The sequence below is a fragment of the Catharus ustulatus genome, chromosome 21, assembly GCF_009819885.2.
Source record: "Catharus ustulatus isolate bCatUst1 chromosome 21, bCatUst1.pri.v2, whole genome shotgun sequence".
Lineage (NCBI taxonomy): Eukaryota > Metazoa > Chordata > Aves > Passeriformes > Turdidae > Catharus > Catharus ustulatus.
Genome location: NC_046241.1, coordinates 873,495 through 895,388, shown reverse-complemented (window position 1 = coordinate 895,388; position 21,894 = coordinate 873,495). Strand labels below are relative to the sequence as shown.

Genomic DNA, 21,894 nt, shown 5'->3' with positions numbered 1-21,894 from the left:
CCCCTAAAGGCTCATCTAAGATCAGAAAGACAAAGGTCCTTATCTTCTTTTGGCATGTTCAGGGACTTGCCCATCAGTCACCTGCAGCACCTGGTGAGCCCAGGGCTGGGGGTGTATTTGACACAGATGAGGAACTTAGGAAGGAAAGCCTGAGAAACAGCTGAGATGTTTTGAGGAAAGTTGCTCTGAGGAGTGTGGATGCTTTCTGTAAATGAGTCTGAGCTCAAGAGCAGGTTTTACAGGTTGCTGTTTGTTTGTTTTCCTGATCACTCCTTAGTTGTTGGAATACTTTGGACTCTGGGCTGGCTGTGGTGTGCCCTGTTCAAAACAGTGCTTCCTGTCCCCACCTCACCTCCTGCTGTGATGAGAAGAAGCTTTTTCTTTTTTCTGTGAACATCAAACTGTCTTCTGCTCGTGCTCCAGGGAAAGGGACTTCCTGTGGGAACCTGGCAAGGCACCACTCCTGCACTGCCTCTGTTGTTCCTGGCCTGGAGCATGTCCCTGCAGTGTCTCAGATCCAAAGGCACTTGCTAATAAAAAGAAGGAAGAGTGGTTGGACTAGGTTGCATTTGAGGGACTCAGGAGGAAGCTGATTTGAGCTGCCCAGCATTGCAGTTGGGGTTGGTTTGTCCTGCAGGGGGAGAGAAAAGATGAATTGATGTTGGATTTTCTCCCGGGTTTTGTTGATCATTGTCCTGGAAAGAAACCCAGGAGATGTTGTTAGCTGGTGATTGTCTCAGAAGCATCATTATTCTCCCTATCCTCCTTTCCATCACAGGACAGCCACTAAGAACAGCAGGGCAAGAGGTCAGTGCTGTCTGTGCAGGTCTAGGGAAAGTCCAAAACTACTTCTGAACATAAAGATTTTACAATTTGGAAGGAATATTCTGTGTATTTTCAGAGTTTTTGTGCCTCTGCAGCTCTTGATTATTACATGGGCAAAGCTGAAAAGCATCCCTAATGCTCTGGGAGGGAGAGGTGGAGCTACGACTGATGGGCAGCAATGGGAGCTTCTCCTCATGCCATGGCCACCAGCTCTTGGTGAAAGCATCTGCAGGTTGGGTGTTTGCCCTGCAGGAACCTCTTCTCCTCACAGGTCCTGGCTGGGCAGCAGCAGCTGCTCTGCAGTCGCTGTCCTCTGGCAATAGTGCTTTCCAGCTGAGCTTGGCTGCGTTGCTGTGCAGTGAGGAGGGAGATTTTGCTTTTGCTCTTGGCTGACATGGGTGGTCTGGAGGGGAAGCCAGTGAGGAGCAGCTGAGGGCACTGGGATTGTTCAACTGGAGCAAACTGAGGGAAACTTCCCTGGGGGCTGGAGCTCCTCCTGAAGGACAGGGCAGGCTCAGGTGGAGCTCAGGGAAAGGTTCTTCCCCCAGAGGGTGCTGGCACTACCCAGGCTCCCCAGGGAATGGGCGGGCCCCGAGGCTGCCAGAGCTCCAGGAGCGTTTGGACACCAGGGATGCCCAGGGTGGCATTGCTGGGGTGTCTGGGCAGGGCCAGGACTCGATGATCCCTGTGGGTCCCTTCAGTCTGGGCGTTTCCATGGTTCTGTGTTGCCCCTATGGAGTGTGCTGGGGACAGACTGGTGGGAGGGGTACACTCACAATGTATGGGCACTGTGGGGAGAGGGACAGATTCACTGACCACTTACAAGTGGTGGTTGAAAGCCTGATAAACTGGAGAGCTTGTGTCTGGAAGGGCCTTTTCCAGTGAAACACACGTTGTATTGGTCATTGTAAAGCCTGGGCTTCTTTAAAGGCAGTTTGGTCTGGAGGTGATGGGGGTTGGTGCCAATTCCTTTGTGAACAGAGCCCTGGAAGTGACCCTGTCTGCCATTCACATGACCCTCATTTTTGGGGAGGTGGCTCTGAATAACTCCTGTTTGCCCATCAGGTCCTGTGCCCTGTGTGCACAGCCTGAGAGTAGGTTTAGGTCCTTGTGTTTGCTGAGCTCTGTCCCCACATGGCCACTGTGCCCATCTCTGCACACACCAGGGTACCTCACATCAGGAATGTGCCCCGTGTGCCACTACTCCACTGGCCATTCCAGCTGCTGCACTGGAGCAGCCCAGAAGTGTGACCTGCTGATGCTGCTGGTGCCTTGTGCCTCTGGAGCAAAGCCTTTGTGACTCTTGCTGCTGCTCCCCAGCACTTCCAGGAGCTTTCTTGGCTTGGGATCTGGGAGCCCTGTATCTGAATCAGTTCCTCTGTGGAGAGAGGCTAGGCTTTGGTAGAATTTTATTCACCTTCATTGGTGAAGCTGAGACTGGAGGTGTTGAAAATGGTTATTTTTATAGCATTTCCCAATGAAGTGGTGAATCAGGAGTGAATGAACCCCTCTTCTGTGTGTGGAATTGCTGACCCCAGCCTGTCTCCTTTCAGGGAGTGCTGGGGACAGTTGGTTAAACGGGGGATGTGTCTGAGCCAGGACCACAGTGCTGAAGGCTCAGGGCACACATGGCTCCAAGTGACAGGAAAGTGACAGCTTTTCCTGCAGGGCTCAGCCTTGGGACTCAGCTGAAATGCACATTACAAGATTTACATCTCTTTTCTGAGTCACACATCTACTCTATTTATATTTTTAGTTTTTACTTGGAGCAATTTATAACAGGGATTCCCAGCTCAGTTGCTGCTATTCCCTTGCAGTGTTTACATCAAATCAGGCTTTGGCTCTTTTGCCTCCTGTTTGCTTGCAGCAGCTCCTGTCTCTCTTGGCACTTTGGACTACTCCAGACTCTGCCTCCATCCATGTGGAGCATCCCAAACCTCCTGGGGGCTGGAAGGGACTGTACTGGGTGGGATGGTTGGGGACGGTGGCCACAGTCCCCCAGCCAAAGAGCTGTTTGTGTGTTTGGACCATTTTCCTTTCAGCTGCTTTTCCACAAGTCTTTCAATCCTGTGGGATGCCCCTGTGGCATCCCAAGCACAAGAAGCCAATGGAGAGGTTGGCTCTCACCTGGCTCCAGTCAGCTGCAGCTGCTTCAGATCCCCCCCTGCACCCACCTGGACTCCCAGGTACCGCAGGTGTCCCAGCCCTGGGGTGGGGGTTCCTGCCCTGCACAGCTCAGAGGTGCCACATTTCTCCTCCTTTGTTCTGGCAAGATTCACGTGCTGACCTCAGGCCAGGGTCACTTGAAGAGCCACGGCACATGGACACTTCTCAAGGCAGGGAAGTGCACCATGGCAGGAGAGGAGAGGAACAGCAAAGGGCACTTGTGTTGTAATTTGGGAGAAAGGTGGGGAGACTGTCAGGTGTGGATCATTCCCTCCTGTTGGGAATAGCATCAGGCCAGTGTTTGTGTCTTGGAGGATTGAGTTATCTGTGAGCTGAGGAGGAATAGTTTGATACAAGACTCCTTAAGCACTCAATCTGATCTCCCAATCTGGTGTTTTACAAGGAAGATTTTGGAGACGACTTTTCAAGTAATGCATTAAATCAGAAATGTTTCTGATTCTGACAGAGTGAAGAGAGAATCCCTTTGCCTCTCTGTCCATTTCCCATGCACACATTGGGTTCATGCCATGATGCTGATGTTTCAGTTGCTGAGGTGTTCAGCATATGAAATTGGATTCTCCCTGGTGAGGTAAAATAGTACTGCAGAAGCCTTAAGAAATTCTGTGAGACCTCTGACATCTTGTCAGGAAGTCACAGGGACAGATGGGTTTTGGAAATTTTTAATAGGCTTCAGCCATCATTATTCCTTGGAAATGCATCCACTTTAAGGGCTTTTTTCTGATTTCTTTTTGCACAATTTAGATGGAAAAGCAGTGGAACGTGGCTCTCCCGTTGGATATACACGAAATCGATATTCAGGGACCTGGATTTTTGACCATGCATTGAGATACACGTCCGGTATGTGATGGAAGGGTGTGAACGTCTAACCAGGGCTCAGGGAGCAAAGGAGGCTCTGGAAGCAATGGGAGCATTGCCCACATTCCAGCTGCCAAGCTCAGGAAAAGCCCAACCCAACTGAGTGCACCAACTAACCCCAAACCTTCCCCATCTCCCTTCCTGCTCTCACCAGCTGTGACCTGCATGACCCAGCCTGGAGGACAATGACCTCACTGATGGTGTCCAAGGTCACGCGGGCACGTTGTCTGCAAGGCCTCAGCATACAGTGATGTCCTTCTTCCTCCACTTCACCTTTCCTCCACTCTAACAGCACATTTTTTGTGGCAAGTCATCCCTCCTTTCTCTAACATGAGGGCCTGTGGTGAGCTGAGTACACAGCTGTGGCTGCCGAGTTGTGTCTCTGCCCCAGGTCTGTAACACACCTCCCTCACCCTCCCCAGCTCCCTGTGCTCCTGGGGCACTGCTCTATCACCTGTGGGCAGGGGGTGAGTGCAGGTGTCCCCCTCAAACCTTCCCTGGGTTCCACTTGAGACCTGGGAGCTTCAGGACACCTGCACAAAAGCCCTGGCCTGGTACACATGGTCCCTTTCCTGCCTCAGCTCCTGCCCCAGTGTCCAGCACAGCCCCTGCACAAGGGCTGCAGCCCCTGCTTGGGTTCACAGTGCAGAAGGATGGCACTGCACAGTTACCTGGACAGATGACCTTCTAAGAGAACTTCTGCACAGCCAGTGCATTTATGTGCCACAGACTGTCTCCAGAGGAAGTAGGAAATACAATAAAAATGGGCAAAAAGATTCAGCCTAGAGTCCCTCACTGTGTTTGACCTGTTTACACCAACTCACAGAATCACAGAATGCTTCGGGCTGAAGGGACGTGCCATGGGCAGGGACACCTCCCACTGTCCCAGGCTGCTCCAGCCCCAATGTCCAACCTGGCCTTGGGCACTGCCAGGGATCCAGGGGCAGCCACAGCTGCTCTGGGCACCCTGTGCCAGCCCTGCCCACCCTGCCAGGGAACAACTCCTTCCCAGTATCCCATCCAGCCCTGCCCTCTGGCAGTGGGAGCCATTCCCTGTGTCCTGTCCCTCCATCCCTTGTCCCCAGTCCCTCTCCAGCTCTCCTGGAGCCCCTTTAGGCCCTGGCAGGGGCTCTGTGGTCTCCTGGAGCTGCTTTCTCCAGATGAACTCTCCCAGCCTGGCTCCAGAGCAGAGGTACTCCAGCCCTGTGATTAACTCAGTGTGCTCCTCTGGACTCATTACAACTCTACCCAGTGCTCTGTGAGCAGCCAGCACTGTTGGGATGTGGGTGGGTATCAGTCACATTGTGCTGTTGGTTCAACTGAACCTCAGCTGTGTTCAGGGCTCCTGTTTGCAGGGCCCAGGGGATGGTGAGTGCTCATCTGCTGCTTTGGGGCTCCAGCTCCAAGACTTTTCAGAAAAGAATTTTGGAGGTTGGTGGTGAAAATATTCAGTCCTTGAGCATGGGAATGAGGGCTGGCAATGGTGCTGACCTGCTGATATCCCAGGTTTCACTCAGGCAGCCTGTGTGGAGTGACTGTCCTACAGATGTGTATCTACATAAAATACAGTGAGCAATAATAATAAAAATGCTCTGGAGCACATCAGAGCACACAGCCAAGTGCATGTGCTATCACAATATGTGAGTATTTTTTCAGCTGATACTCTGGTGTATCAGAGTGTGGCAAATGGCCTCTTTCAGCATCGGTGACAAAGGAGCCTCCCCAGCTCAGGAGATAGCCCCATGTGATGCCATCAGTGATGGGCAGGGATCTCAGGGCTCTGACACTCTGAAGGGGCAGGATTTCCTTCCCAAGCTGTAAGAATGGGACATGGGAAGGGGAAAAAGGAGCTTGGGCATTGTGAGTTGAGACAGAACCCTGGGTTTCTGGCAAGAGCTCACTTTGAGTAGCTGCAGGTGAGTATTGCTGTAAAATGCTGTTTGGGAATGTTTATCTGGAAGTGTGTCAATGTTTTTGTTCTTGTTGGTGGTTCTTCCTCAAGTTTTGCTGTTTTGCATGGTCAGGAAAAGATTGTTTCAAGGTTGTGTGAGGAAAGGTGCATGGAAATGAAATTCTGCATTCATACCAAATTAATTCAGCCCTTCTTTCTCCCATCTCCTCTTTATTCAAGTCATGCTCTCACCCTCTGAAAGAGCTCCAAGGGGATCCCAGTTCCACAGCTCTGGTGGACAGTTAAGAAATGCAGTGCATTCTGCAAATAAGAGCCTGGAAAGTGAATTTATAGCCTGTGCAACAAAGTGAAGTAGGAAAGAAAGAGATTGAATCAACTCAAGTAACAAATCTAAGGAAATTTCTGTCTGCTTGTTCAATAGCAGAAGAGTAAATTCATGGCATAACTTCATTATTACAAATGGTTCTCCCAGCTCTATTCCTCTGGTTTCATTTCAAATGACTGTTTGCAGATGTGTATTTGCTGGAATTAGAGACACAAATTGAGAAGAGGGACTACTGTGGTCATGTGCTTTTCCTTAAAAAGGGCAAAAGTTCTATTTGTATCTATTTGGTTTTCCTCTGGGTGGATATTTACCAAATCTCTCTGGGTTTCTTGGGAAATTTTTACATTGTGCATTTCTTGAGAAATTTTGAAAACTCCTGGCCTCGAGATAACATATTGCCTTCTTTTTTCAGTTGAAAAGGATTTTTCCCAGCTACTAGGAACTTACTGAAAAGTAATTCAAGGTTATTTCTGTCCATAGGAAACATTAGTCATTATTATAAAATTATAAGTCAGGCTATTTTGAGAGTGGCCCTTTCACGTTAGCAAAGTTACAAAGATACACTGAAAATGGAAGTTCAGGGTAATATGCCACGGAATCTTAAATAAGGCTGAAAGAAAGAATAGTTTCTGGGGTAGTGATTTCCTGCATTTATCTCCATGAACCTTCCAAAAATTACTTTGCTGCAAAGTGCACCCTTTTATGGACCAGTGTGCAGGCAGGCTGATCTCTCATGGTGATGTGTGCTTCTCTCTCTTGTTTTTCAGGGTCTTACGAGTGTGGAATATGTGGGAAGAAATACAAGTATTACAACTGTTTCCAGACCCATGTGCGAGCACACAGAGGTATCTCAGTCCTGCTGCAGTCTGGGGAATCCTGGGCTAACACAGGTTCAGGGCAGGCTCAGGTGGAGCTCAGGGAAAGGTTCTTCCCCCAGAGGGTGCTGGCACTGCCCAGGCTCCCCAGGGAATGGGCACGGCCCCGAGGCTGCCAGAGCTCCAGGAGCGTTTGGACAGCGCTGCCAGGGATGGACAGGCTGGGATTGTTGGGGGGTCTGGGCAGGGACAGGGACAGGAATTGGACACCTCGATGATCCTGGAGGGCCCCTTCCAGGATATTCTGTGATTTTATGTCTTTTTTCAGGAAGGTCTTGAAGGTTGCTCTGCTTCTTCTCTGGTCACCATTAATTCTTCTCTGGGGTGTGCCATTGAGAGGGGCTCAGTGATCAACTTTGGGGCTGTCTCAGTTTTGTGGCTCTTTACTCCAGCAATATTTCTCCTCTCCTGTGCTCAGGGCAGTATTTACTGCACAGGGCTCTGAGGACATCACTCTGTGCAGGGGCAGCTCAAATCACAGAATTTTGCCTGGCAGCACTGTGGTGGCATCTCCCTGAGGTGCTCTGAGCTCCTGCCCATCTGGGAGTTTCATCCATCCCTGAGAAGTCAGCCTGGGAGGATATAAATCAGATATGGGCATTGTGACTGCTGTATTTTAATGTTCAAATCAGAATGCTCCTTGAACTGCCCCTGTGCCCCTGCTGTCAGCTCAGGTCACTTCCCAAATGCACTGTGTGCAAGAAAGGTCTCATGCTGGGTCAGGAATGGCTTGATCTGAGTTTTCTGTAAGACTGAACAATCCAATGTTGCTTAATTGCAGAAATGTGAAAGTTTGAGGTGGTTTATTCAATCAAAGTAGAGTTTGCAGGATTTGGAGCTCTGAAATACCAGAACAGCAGGCACTGGAAATCAGCTCCTCCTGAGCTTTTCTCTGGGTTTGTTTCCTGTTCCCCGAGGTGAGCACTGGAGTCACTGTGCCAGGCTGGCAGGAGAATCTGCTTTAGCTCCTCAGATGTAACCAGTGGTTGAAAATCCAAGAATAATGAAGGCTAATATTAAGTTCTAAATGCTCAAACTCTTGAAACCCATGTACAGCTGAGAAGTAACTGCTCAGAATTTGTTACAGTCTCATAACACATCCTTAACTGCATGGTCACATATTCCTTATGTGCCATTTAATATCACAGAAATGCTTCTGTACCTCTGGATACACAGAATTGTTTTTCCATGCTGGTATTTCTTTTCTAAATACCAACAAAATTCCTCAAAGTCCTTTAAATGTAGCTTCAAGTAGCTTCACTCTGCAGCTTAAGGAAAAAAAATCCCTAAAATAACAGGGATATGATTTAGCATTACATCATACCATTGCAATAATTTTGCAATAGTAACTGTAGTATTTAAATGTGGGACAAGGATTGCTTTCATTTTACTTCTCTTCCCCGAGCACTATGGGATCTTTAATTCAACTGGAATTTTAGGAACTGTTTTAGTATGAGGTCACCTCCTAGTGTGTGATCTGATTAATTTATATTTATATATATTTTGATAGAGAAATTAAGCAATACATTAAATTATATGGGTGCATATATCAGCATAGACCTGTACATTTGATATCCATAGTTTTGACATGAACTCAGTGGAGACTTGACTTTACCTTTTGGTTCCAAGGTCTTTGTCATGTGTAGTTGCAGAAGATGAAAATTTTCAAAGTTCTGAATGTGGAAATTTATCACTAATTCTCACATCAGTGCTGGAGAAGCAGAATTTATATCTGTGATACTTAGAAAGTGTTGGTTTATGTTACTGTAAATGGATGCATGTAGTGGTAACATTTAAAGTGCATTCAAAATGCCTTAAGACAATAAAAATACAAATGAGTTATTTATTCATCTACACTCTTCAGCAAGAAATGAAACTGCAAACATGATGCAGCTCTGGCAGTGGGATTCTCCCAGGGAGCTGAGGCACTGGGCAGAGTGTGCCTGGCTGCAGAGGAATATCCTGCAGTGAAAGGTTAAGGATGGGTAGGAAAAAAGAAGGAAGCATTCTTTGGAGGAAAGCCCTGTGTTATATTATCCAGTGTGAGTTGTGCATGGACTGGACCAGGAATGGTGCTGGGATCGCAGAAGACTGCAGGAGTGGAGGGGATTTTTGTGAAAGATGCTTTTATTGCCCCAAGGCTTCATAGAGCAGAAGAGGCTGGTACTACCCCAGGATGACAAACATGGGATAACATGGTAGGATCACTGCACTGAGGGTGTCAGCCTGCACGTTCCTGTTCTTCCTGTGATCTCCAGTCTGTGTCCCAGATCCAGTGCCAGGGCACTGGCAGACAGCTCTCCCATGGTTACTTTCCTCAAAGCACTGCAATGTGAGCTCTCTTAGCCCACTCTGTGCACTTCTTAGCTGCCAGAAACACTAATCCTGAATGCTTCAGTCATTTCTTTCTGGCTGGTCAAGGGAGGAGCCAGAGTGCCATGGCAGGACCTGGATTCCCTCTTTGCAGGATGGGTTTTCTGGGTGTCAGCCATGGCTTTCCCAAGGTCTGGCCACCCATTGGTCACATAATATCTGCTTTTCCCAAAGCTGGACTCATCATGGGAGACACCAGCTCAGCATCAGAGAAACTAGAACAAACTGAGCCCCCTTTCTTCTCTTTAGGTTTTTTGGCCATTCCAGCAGCAGTAGCTGGTGTTTGGGATTTGCTGAAGGATACACCCCTGTTCTGTGCTTGTCTGTGTGGTTCCTGTGTCACTAACAGGCCTTGGCCAAGCCCTGGGGTGGTGCTGCAGATGACAAAGCAGGAGATAGAAAAGGCTCAGGCCAGGGGAGAGCAGAGAAACTGGTGTTGATCTGCTTTGGACCTTTGGGGCAGAACAAAACATCTATGTCACCAGCCCATCTGTCACCACCACTCAGTGACACAAAATGCAAGGTTTGGGGGCCTCTGGTTGTCCTTGCTTTGACCAGGGTTATTTCTAAGCTGGTTTTTGTGTCCAGCTGGGCCTTACAGCAGGGGGAAGATATGTCATCCTCTCTGTTCGTGCAGTCAATCTGTCCTTACCACTGCTTGTTTTGCCCTGTGCAGAACTTAGTGTCTCCTCATCCTTTGAGCTGTTCAGTTCCACATGAAGAGTTTTGCCCTGGCAACATCAGCTTTCCTTTGCAGTGAGCATTTTTTTGAGAAATTTTCTGGATTTTTTTTTATAGCTGCACCTGCCTCCACTCCAGCTCTCTGTGGCAGACAAGCTGCATTGGAGGTGACCCGTGTTCTTCAGGCTGATTTCTTTTCTTGTCTGCCTTCAGGAGCAGGGGAGTTTGTATTATAAAGCAGGGCATTTTCTTAGTTTATTGAGCCTTCCCTGTGGTGCTGAGCATTGGCTGGAGAATTTCAGGGAGCAACTGCTGTGACAGTTTGCAGAAGGGCTGAGGCAGCTCTGCTCCAGAATGTGCTGCCTTACAGGGACAAGTTTCCATTTTGCTTTCTGCTGCAAGCCGAGAGATCCAGGCACGGAAATCCCCGTGTAAGGGTTCTGCAAAGAACCAGAAATGTAGATAAGAAATTTCCCCACTATGTTTCATGGAGGAAGAAAGGAAAAGGTTGTGTTCCTTCCCCTTCGCCTCCCCAAAACTCACAAATAAAATAAGAAACCAAACAAAAAAGTGATGTTGTGGAGCTGAAAGGCTCCTTTGTGAGCTGCCATGCAGCCCTGCAGGATCCCAGCTCCTTCCTCCTGCTGCAGTTCAGCTGGAGCAGAGGGGCTGCGCGTTCCCGGTGCCGATGGAAGGCTCCGGCCAAATGTTACCGCTTCACCTACACGCAACCCAGGGCTTAAAAATGTTTTGCTTACGGTGCTTTTATTTTAGCTGTGTGGGGTTTTTCAGGTCATTAAAAGGTTTGGATTGCCTTCAGGAGTTAGTCAGCTAGAAAGTTCTGCTTTATACGGTTGGGTCGTGTTTAAGCAACATGAGCAACAAAGCATCTGCATGTTTTGAGTCAGGAAAATTATTTCGCTTTCAGATAACTCCCAAAAAAAGGGCTGAAATTGCTTTATTAGACTTTCAAACCGCAAATTTATAAACCTCTGGGCTGAGGCCAAGCAAGGGAGATTTGTACCCAAAGGAGAATTCTTCCAAAAGCAAAGAAAGAAAATAGCAAGGCTCGAGTTTAACCCTCGCAGGATATATCGCCTCTAGCCCAAGAATTGGTGGAAGTTCTCTGTTTCCAGATAAGCTTTTCTGGGTTGCTCAAGTTGTTTTTCATTATTATTTATTTACATTGTAAGTTGTTGCATTGCCTCCCCCCAAGCCCATCAGCTCTCCATGTCTTCCCAATAGGGCTGTGCCAGCTGAGGGCTGGGCTGCCCTCACCACAACAGATCCTGGATGCTCTGAGTGGGGCTGGATTCTTCAGATGAAGTTTCGAGTTTCACCAGTTGTTAAAAAACTTCTCAAAGCTTTTCAAGTTTCAGATTAATGTTTTCCAAGAATGGGTTCTGCTCAATTCAAAAAATATGAAAAGGAAGATGACTCATTCAAATGGTGAATATGGAAAAATGCTTTTTTCCAAAGTGCGCATTTTTTGGAGTCTGAGTTAGTGGTTCTGTCACTGAAAGGATTTTGAGGTGAGGAGTAGAAAACTAATAGAGGGATAGTCATCCCTGAGGAGAGACGGTGTTCCTGAGCTGTAGGAAGTTGGGGTTCATTTGTTTATTTGTTACTGAAAATAACAGATGATTTTGAGGAGGTCCTTTGCCCTCTGCCCTACATCCCAAGATCCAGTTTTCCCATGCACATTTCCCAGTCTGCAGCAGATACTCATATGAGATGCAGGAAGTTTCTTGGGACGCAGGAGTTAACTGGCCCATTTTCCAGCCTCCCTGCCCACCTCCCTATTCTTACTGACTTTTGCAACTTTCTCAGAAATTCATCTTTTGTTTCACAACTGTAATTACTCGGTCTGACCTCAAAGGTGATATAGAGTGGGCTGTAAGGGTTTTTTAATTGGTCATTTTTTATTTAATGAATACTTTGTCTTATGACTAAGAGTAACATTTCTTGACACAGTTCAGAAATGGATGTTACTCAAATTTTATGTGTTGCCTGTTTCTTATTAAATTTGACTAAATTATTTTTTAAATCTATTTAAATAGTGCATATCTTTTATGGTTTGTTTATGCCATTGCTTGTGAACACCAGGAAAAGATTTTGCATAAATCTATTGTGCCATTGCGACTTTTCCTTGAATGATGGGTGGCAATTCAAAAAAGTAGCAGCTGTGGAAAAATCCTGGGCTTTGCTGTTGAGGTTCTGCATCTGATACTGAGGGTTTCTGATCTGGCCCCTGAGTTTATGAAATTGTGCCAAATTAATACCGTTGCCTAGAAAAATGATCTAATCAGGCAGGTTAATCAAGTAGAAATGTACAAACTCCCAAGCCCACAATAATTTGTTTTTATTATTTTTAAGAAGTAAGGAAATTAAATGCAAACAGTGTTCATTACTTAAGGTTGAAAATTTTAAATTCAAAAACGCTGTGCCATTCTGCAGCTGTGGTTTCCAGCGCAGTGCAAGCATCATTCCAACAGACATACGGAATATTTTGCAACGCAGTTACATTATTGGATAATGTGACATACAGTATATGCAATTTAGGATGAATATGAAACACTTCAAACTGGCTTGAAAATCCTAATCGTTTATGATCCTTGACTTGTAACTTTGGGGTTTGTTTTCCAGCTCGCAGCGTTGCCTGTTGCATTCATTTAGGGCTTGAACACGATCTCTGCTCTGTGCTTCTTGCAGTCCCACACACGACAGTGGAGGGAGCTTTTTCTCCCTTCTTCTCACATCTGCCTTCAGTAGGACCAGGATAGAATCACCCCGGGGAAATTCCTGTGGCCCATCTCTTGTGGAGGCTTTGCCATCACTGCCTGTGGAGGGCAGGTACGGAGGTGGAGCCGGCTGTGCCAAATCCCAGGGGAGCTGAGCCGGGTGCGCTGTTCACTGCTCGCTCCCTGGGTTCACAGCGCTTCCCTGCTAAATGTGTCCAGCAGAGCCCACGAGATGCTCCAAAGGCTGGAGCCCTCTGCTCTGGAGCCAGGCTGGGAGAGCTGGGGGTGCTCACCTGGAGAAAAGGCTCCAGGAGACCTCAGAGCCCCTGCCAGGGCCTAAAGCGACTCCAGGAGAGCTGGAGAGGGACTGGGGACAAGGGATGGAGGGACAGGACACAGGGAATGGCTTCCACTGCCAGAGGGCAGGGCTGGATGGGATACTGGGAAGGAATTGTTCCCTGGCAGGGTGGGCAGGGCTGGCACAGGGTGCCCAGAGCAGCTGTGGCTGCCCCTGGATCCCTGGCAGTGCCCAGGGCCAGGTTGGACATTGGGGCTGGAGCAGCCTGGGACAGTGGGAGGGGTCCCTGCCCATGGCACGTCCCTTCCAGCCCGAAGCATTCTGTGATTCTGTGAGTTGGTGTAAACAGGTCAAACACAGTGAGGGACTCTAGGCTGAATCTTTTTTCCCAGCCTGCAATTGTGGAATGTGTCCCTGCCCATGGCAGGGATGGGATGGGATGGGATGGGATGGGATGGGATGGGATGGGATGGGATGGGATGGGATGGGATGGGATGGGATGGGATGGGATGGGATGGGATGGGATGGGATTCAAGGTCTCTTCCAGCCCACACAATTATATGACGCGGGCAGCTGCTCTTTAGCCACAAGCCCTTGTTGGCCATGTCTGGCCTGGCAGTCCCGGTGAGCCCCTCACCGCCCGCGAGGGGCCGGGCAGAGCGCGGAGAGGAGAGCAAGGGAGCAGCGAGGCGGCGGCGGGGGCCGGGGCAGCGCGGGCGGCGGATCTAAGCGCAGCTCCTTTCTCTTTGCAGACACCGAAGCTGCCTCAGGAGAAGGAGCCTCACAAGGCAGTAAGTACAGCGGGGCGCGAGGGGCTGGGCTGGGCGGGGGCCGCGCTCCCCGAGGGCCCCGCGGGGCTGGGCCGGGGCTGCGGCGGGGCCGTACCGCAGGCGGCCGGCAGGGGGCGGCCCCGCCGCGGAGATGGCGGTGGCGGGAGGCGGGACGCGGCGGGGCAGAGCGGGCGGGCACGGCGGGGCCGCGGGCACGGCTCGGGGTCTCTCAAGGCACGGCGGGGCTGCCCCTCATGGCCCGGGCGTCTGTCGGGGCACGCCCCTCGGGGCCCTGCAGCTCAGGCGCTTGTCGCTGTCCCGCCGCCGTGAGGAGAGCGCCGTGCCCCGGGCGCTGCCCTGTGAGGCGATCATGGGCGGAGCTCGCTCTGCCTCCTCTGCCGCGGAGGGGCAGGGCACTGCCAGCCTCTCCAGCGGCGTCTAGATGAATGATTTTTAAACCCCTGGCAGTTTGGGGTGTGTGCCCCAGCCCCGGGGAGGGAGAGCCAGCGCCGGCCCAGGGCTGAGGAGAGAGGGCCGGGGCAGTAGTGGAAGAGAAGGCACCAGACTCAGGGCCCCTGTGAGGGGTGAGTGGGAAGGTGGGGCCAGCAGTTCCCGGGGACAGGAGAGCTGAGACATAATGGGCATGAAGTGGAGAGAAGGGAGGTTGAGGCTGCTGTGGAGCAGGCTGTCCAGAGACGTGTGACCTGCATCCTTAGGGGTTTACAAGACCAGCTTGGGTTAGGTCCCAGGTAACCAGGACTGAGCTCAGAGCAGACTCAGCTTTAAGCAGAGGTCAGATCAGCGATTTCCTGAGGTTGCTGCCTGCCTGGGTTTTGCTGTGTGTTAGGTGAGAGCCATAATTCCCACTGGAAAGGTAAGTTTCCAATATTGGTGGCTGTAGACAGCAGCTTGGAAGCACCAAACTTACCCTGGGTGGGTATAGAAATGTTAGATGAATAATAGTAAAGAAAAAAAAGTACAACCAGACCTATTTTTCTGAACTTTTTCTTCACCGTGTTCTGTGATAGGTGAACAATTGGCATTAGCATAGGGAGGTCTTGGCTTTCTGTCTGCAAAAGGAAGCAGGACTGACTTCACTGCAGGTGGGGAATGGAGATCCTCAGCCCTGAGCTGAAACATCTCAGTAGCTAGCAGCCATCCCACATCAGTGTGCACTGCTCACAGGGGGAGCTGGGCTCTGCAGCTGAGCCTTTCTCTTTCCCTTGACAGAGTCCAGCTCTGTGAAGAACAAGGAAACTCCTTCCCAGACTCCTGTCACCTCCTTTGGTGTATCTTTCAGTCATTGCTCAGCTCCCTGTTGCTGTTTTACTTACCTTGAGGCTTTCCAGACTCATCTGGCTCACTTGCTCTGAATTTTGCTGGCAGGCACTGCTCTGTTCTGGGCTATGCTGTGTGCATCCTGGGTGGGTATTGGGTACTTTTGCCAGAGCTTGGGAACCACCTTATGCAGAGAGATTTTTTTTCTGTAAGTCAACTTCTCCCCTTCCCGCCTGTTGTGGGAACTTTTTTGGCTGGAAAAGATAGGGCAGAGTGAGGTGTGAAGAGAGAAAAAGACATGAGGGCTCACACCTTTGCTGTGTGGGCAGACTCGATGTTGCTGGAGCTATAGAAGGATATCTGTGGATGTAAATGATTCTTCTGTAGTGTCTGGGTCGTGGAGAGAGGGGGAGAAGGGAACATCATGCGCAGAAGTCTGGAGAGAACAGTGAAAAGCTGCTGCTCCCTACACCAGCCTTCCAAGAAGTTGCTGTGGTAGCACTGGAGATGGAGCAGGGAGCAGTAGGGGGGGCAGGAACTGCTTCCATCTTCATGCAGAGCCCAGCCCCTACCCCATGCAGGAATTACTGACCCCCTTTTACCTGCCACACTCATATCCCAAAATAGTCTCATCTGGCTGAAAGAGGTTGAGGGCAAACCAAGCCACCAAAATGGGGAGATGGTGAGTGGTGGGGTAGGGGAAGGGGAAGAAGGATCCACCATGGCCATGCCTTGCTGGAGGGACAGCCTGGACATGTCACCTGTCCTGCAGAGTGGATGTGAGACTGCTGGGCTGCTGCTGCTGTGCCTAAGTGCACATGGTTGTAATTTCTTGACAGAGTCATCTTCCTCTTCCTTGTGCTGCAGTGAAACAACTCAGCTCTCTTCTTTCCTCCCTGTGCCTTCCCCTCTGAGCCTGGATTAAATCCCTGCCCTATCCTAGTTGCTTCTGCATGTCTCTTCTTGTTTTTCCACTCAATGGCTCTCTTGTTTTCTTGTCAGTCTGTTTGCTTCTCATATATTTTAGGAATTTTTTATTTATCTTTCCTTTCCTGCTATTTTTGCTTTGCCCACTGCTGCACTGCTGTTCCTCTGTGACCTAATCTGGCTGTTTACAACCTCTCTTTTACAGATGTCTGCATTGTTCCAATCTTCCTCTGCTATTTCTATCTCATTGGAAACCTCTACATTCATGGTCTCTGCAGGCATGGTTTGCTGCCCTCTCACAGAATTTCTCAGTATTTAAGGGATACAGGAAGGTGTTGTTTTCTCTCCTGTGCTTCTCTGTGGGGCATGGATTGCATTCATCCTGAACCTGTGAGTGAGGAATCCATTGAACAGCAGTGGGGCCCTGGATTAGTTCACATAACTGCATTATACTCCATTAGTTCACATCACAAAGTTTGAAAAGCTGATCAGATTTTCTCCATGGTCACTTGCTGAAGCCAGCTGTTACTCACAGCCAGCAGTGGTCACCCAAGAAGTCCTGGTGAAGGCAGCCTTGTGTGTCAGGTGACATCTCAGCTGCTGCCTGTGCAGCGCTGCCCTGGGCTGCCCATGAGCAACCAGCTCTGTTTTGGGGAGCAAAGTGTGGGTGTGAGAGTAAGCCTGGGCAGTGGGGAGCATGAGGGATTGATGGGTAGGTGAGGCTGTGCTGGAATGTGCCCTTGCCCTCAGCTCTGAGGGGCTGTGGTCACAGGGGCTGTTGGGGGAAGGCCCATCCTGGCCTTTTTCCTTCCTGGGAGGAAGGGAGCAGTGGGGCCAGCTGAGACTCAGCTGAGATCTGTTGTTTTTTCACTGCTTGCCTAAAGAGGAGACAGTGGTGTTTAGACTTTCCAGCTGGGAAAGCACTTTGAAGACTCCCTTGAGAAAAAAATGTTGCATTTAGTTGGTTATTTTCAGCCTTAGGGGTTTATAGTCGATAGATGGTGTCTCTGGGACTCTCTTTATTTTTTGGACCCATTCTTGAAGAGCCACAGCTCTGTGGTTGTGAGGGGGGGATGTGCTCACAGGGACATGACTGCATGGCTTTGGGAGCTCCTTTTCTAGCCTTGGCTCAGGGTCCAAGACCAGAATTCCCACATGAGAGAGAAGAAAACAATGCAACCCACAGTGCTAATGTGTTAAAGAGACTTGTCTGAATGCTACCAACTTTAACTGGCAAGGAGGAGGAAGAAAAGATGGTGACTTTGAAAATCTATTTGATACCTTTTCCTAGACAGGTGTGGCCAGTTCAACATCTGGGGAACTGACTGTTCCCTCAGAAGAGTCTGGAGGTCTTTTCTGAGATGCTTGTATGCCTCTGTGGTTTGCTCCAGCCTCTGAGAAGCGCTCAGGGAACGTGTTTGGGCTGGATCTGTGGTCTCACTCTCCATGGGAATTCCAGTTATGTTTAGGGGAGTTACAATCTGAACAAACAGTCTCCCTCCTGCTGCTGGCATTCCATAGGACATTCTTGGCACTCGGACAGGTCACTGAATAAACCCAGGGGCAAGAGGGGGTCCAGGGCTCTGTGGGGGCAGAGACACAGCTGAGGCAACAGCTCCTGTCACCTGAGCAGGTGTTTGCACTGTGCCAGCGTGTGGGGAGGGGTGTGTTCAGTGGGTGGTGTCCAGTGGGGTGTATTCAGTGCACATGTCCCAGCCTGGGGACACAGCTACACAGAATCACAGAGGGCAGGGATGGATGGGATATTGAGAAGGAATTGTTCCCTGGGAGGGTGGGCAAGCCCTGGCACTGAGTGCTGAGAGAAGCTGTGGCTGCCCCTGGATCTCTGGCAGTGCCCAAGGCCAGGTTAGACAGCACCCTGGAGCATGCTGGGGTAGTGGAAGGTGTCCCTACCCATGACAGGGGGTGGAACAAGGTGTTCTTTAGAGGTCTCTTCCAGCCCCAGCCAGTCTGGGATTCTGGTTTTGTAGTTGGAATATTCAGCCTGTTGGAGTGTGGTACCATCCTTTTCTGTAGGAAAGAGGAGCTTATGCGTAAGAACATTTTCATTGTAGCCATGACTGGCTTGCTGAGCTTGGAGGGGAACTGAGTTTTGCCCATGAAGTTCACTTGAGAGTGTGTAGACACCAGAGCTTTGCTCTGAATGCTCACTACTGCTCTTTCTTACAGTGCCCTGCCTCTTCAGACCAGCCCAGGGCAGAGCTCAAGTTGCTCTGGCAAATGTTAATAGGACACCTGCCTCATTTCACCTTAGCAAAGGCCTTTCAATACCAAAATACCAAAGGTTAACAGATACAGCAGGTAGTGCTCCCAGTCCATAGTAGTTCTGAGCCCTTTGCCTGGCTGAGTCTCAGATCACTTCCCAGAGGAGTTTGGAATTCTGCAGGAAGACAGGAAGGAGCAGGACAGAAAGAAAGAGACTTGCCAGGGGCAGCAAACAAGTGAGTGTCAATGGAATAAAGTGCAGGTCCCTGGGCTTGCAGCCCAGTTAGTGCTGGGCACAACCTTTGGATTGCAGTTCTGTGCCCTGGGAAAGAAACCAGAAAATGCACAGGGAAGTGGGCAGGGAAGGATTGGTAAAAGCTGAAAGTATCTCAAAGTACTGCTGATGCATAAATTTCAGGTATGTCTGGTTAGTGATCTGGGATGTCATGAGTGTTCTTCCCTGGGGAGGATTCCTGAGTCTGGGGGAGCAGTGCTGATTGAATATGTAGTGAAGAGTCCTGCCATTCCTGGGTTCTTTAAATAAAACACTGTTAAAAGTGGGAAGAATCAGGATGTGGTGCTTTTGGGAGCCTTGATCTCCAGTGTCAGTCAGGCTGGCTGAATCAGGACAGCTTGCTGATAGTGGGGGTTGTGCTGTGATTTTTCCCTGGTGACACTTTTTTGAGCACCATCACAAGCAAGTTGCAGTGTAAAGCAGGCTGTGCTCCCAGGCTGTACTGTGATACCAGGCAGGGGGTGGGCAGGAAAACAACGTGGAGAAAGAGCTCCAGTACAAGCCAGTTCTGCTGCTCTGCTGACTTCCATTCCTGGGCTGTTGCAGTTGTTACTATGGCAATTCAGGGACATTTGCTGGAGGCTGGAAGACCACTAATGGTTGTTGGATGGTAGATCCCAGCCTTTCTGTCTCCATTTCCTCCTCCTGTGTAGATGCAGTTTTGTTCAAGAGACACAGCTGGATGTTGTGCTGTTCCTCAAAAGCAGATCCCAGTGCTCTGCCTGCCAGAAGGTTAATCCTGCACAGTTCTCCAGTGACCTCCCTGTTTTGGGAGATACTTCAGAGCCCAGTGTACAGATCCTGTCTGTAAGCCCAGAGCATCCCTGAGCATCCTTCTCTCATACCTTAAATCTTGGCATAAACAGGAGCAGCTGTCAGGGAACATTAATGCTCACTGTGACCAGCCCCAGAGACTGGAAACTCCCAGGCCACATCCCACAAAATCCCAACTGATCCCAAATAACACAACTTGATTTTTCTTTGTTTCTCTTGGCTTTTCTGTTGTGTTGAACCCCTTCTCCTTGCTTCAAATAATTTTTAAAAATCACAAATACCATCTCCCAGATGAGGACATATCTGAGTGTTTCAGACCACCCTCAGGCTGCAGGAGAAGCAAAATGTGGTCACTGGAATTTGTCAGAGTGTCACCACACAGCCTCATGAGCAGCTCAGGAGTAAATGCCAAGGAAGGCAGGAATGCACAGCACCTGCTGCAGTGTCAAGGTTTAAAATATCTGCTTTGAAGGATAAATAGGGTGGCAAGAGATGCCAAAATCATCTTCAGAAGAGGTACTTTTGAAAATTTGATAAAATAAATATATTTAACATAAATACATCCTGAGTGTACTTTCTTCTTCCCCATTTGTAGCTGCTCCTACTTAGTGTGTGTATGTGTGTGCTGGGCTAAGACAGGACAGTTGGTGGGGGTGGGTCAGTAATGCTCACTGGCTCTAAGGGTGTTGTAGGCAGCAAACAGAACTTTTTCCTTTCCAGTTTCTCAGCCAGATGCCCTCAAACTCCCCACCTGGGCACAGGTGTATGTATATCCATGTGTGTCTCCACTGCAGTTCCAGTGAGGAAAAAAAGAAAGTGCCTTTTATATGCAGTAAATATTTCAGAACCCCATAAATAAAAATGATTGATTTGATCTTTTAAAAACATATTTCCTTTGGGCTCTGACTAAGTGTGAGAAAGTTCAGCCTGAGAAGGAATTTAAAAAAACTAAGCAGTGAAAGGTTAGAAGCAGGGATGTGGGCTGGAATATGCCTTGCAAATGTTAACTGTGGAGGCACAGTGCTAACGCCTTGCATGTGCAAAAACATTTGGAGGGTTGGGAATTTAAACCATGAAATTAATATAGTCAAAATTAAGGTTTTCTTGCCCACACCTTACTCATACAGGATACAGTGTTTGTAATGTTCTGACAGGGATGGGATGCGGAGGTGGTTTGCTGGTGTGAATTTATGGTTGAGGAAGGACCTTTAGCATCTCTGTTGCTTGATTAATTTGCAACATAAATGTTTCCTTAAAGTAAATGTAATTTTTGATTTCCTTTACTTTTCTGGGGGATGGCATAGCAAAACCCAGGAAGTTGCTTTGCCTTGCTCACTGACACCTTGGTCCCCAGTGAAAAGTGTGATACAGTGAATACTGTGTGTGTGCACACACCCACGTGCAGCCACCACGGTGACCACTGAATCATTCACAACTGCCTGATTCATTTTCCCAGTGCTCTTATTTAATAATTCTCCTGCTCCTTGGGGAGAACTGTAAAAATGGATTTTATTTTCCTAATGTGTTTGCATTTTAAGTAAGTAAAGTCTGTTTAGATTCCCATTTGCCAGACAAGGAGATGAATATGTTCATCTGCACATGTAAATGACCAATGGGCTGAGACCAAGGATGATAAATTTCAGTGCAGGAGGAGGAATTAAGAAAATAATAAGAAACTTAGTTCAGGGATTTGCAGTGTGAAGAAATTTTGAGTTTAAAACCTGAGATATTTGAGATACTTATCCCAAGATAAGTATGGGGACAGTCAGGCTGGAGCTCAGGGAAAGGTTCTTCCCCCAGTGGGTACTGGGCACTGCCAGGGATGGACAGGCTGGGATTGCTGGGGGGTCTGGGCAGGAACAGGGGCTGGGCTGGGTGATCCCTGTGGGTCCCTTGTAACCCAGAATGTTTTGTAATTCTGTGACCTTTGCCCTGTCTGAGGTGGGTGAAATTGGGAACAGTTCCTGGATATCCAGTGTGTTTCCATCCAAGTCCCAAAGATGTGCTGAGGAACAGGACACACACTCTGGAGGGTTTGATATTCTACAAGTCCTGCAGTTCCATACTCTGGAGAGGAGCAGTGTCTCTCTGGCTAGTTTTAATCAGAGATTTTAGAAGAGGAGGCTTTCAAGTTGTCTATAATTCTGTGATCTTAGGATGATCTTACACAGAAAATTGCTAATATGCAATTCTTTCTCAAATGCTGCCCAAACAGACCATATTTACAGAAATCTGGATGTTAATACTTGAAAACAAATTTCTTACAGAGTTCCTAGGCAGGAAAATTATAGAGAAATATATTTAATTCAATAAAAAGAGGATAAGAATTTTAGTAATCCCAGACTGTTCTGGTCATCCCTCAGTTTGTCCTCAAGATGCCAGGAGAGTTTTAGTGAAGGCAGAAATGCATCCCTGGTATATCCAGTGAGGGGTGCACTTTCCATCTTCCAGTGTGGGTTGGAATTTAGCAGCAGAAGAGCTGTACAACAGCTATGCCAGTGATAATTCAAAATTCTTCTTTCAGCCTGACCTTTTTCTGTTCAGCTACTTGT

General features: G+C 48.8%; 1 protein-coding gene across 15 annotated transcripts in view; it reads left to right on the top strand.

Annotated features, from left to right (window-relative positions):
• ZNF618 (zinc finger protein 618) overlaps positions 1 to 21,894 on the top strand; it is a 147,141-nt gene that overhangs the window by 76,520 nt on the left and 48,727 nt on the right. For 10 of the 15 annotated variants that reach the window (XM_033077177.1, XM_033077174.1, XM_033077181.1 and 7 more), the window contains exons 4-6: positions 3,754 to 3,849; positions 6,872 to 6,949; positions 13,825 to 13,863. In XM_033077177.1, coding sequence (XP_032933068.1) covers positions 3,754 to 3,849; positions 6,872 to 6,949; positions 13,825 to 13,863 — 213 coding nt within the window. The remainder of the gene's footprint in view (positions 1 to 3,753; positions 3,850 to 6,871; positions 6,950 to 13,824; positions 13,864 to 21,894) is intronic. The other 5 variants (XM_033077182.1, XM_033077179.1, XM_033077175.1 and 2 more) reach the window with 2 other exon arrangements.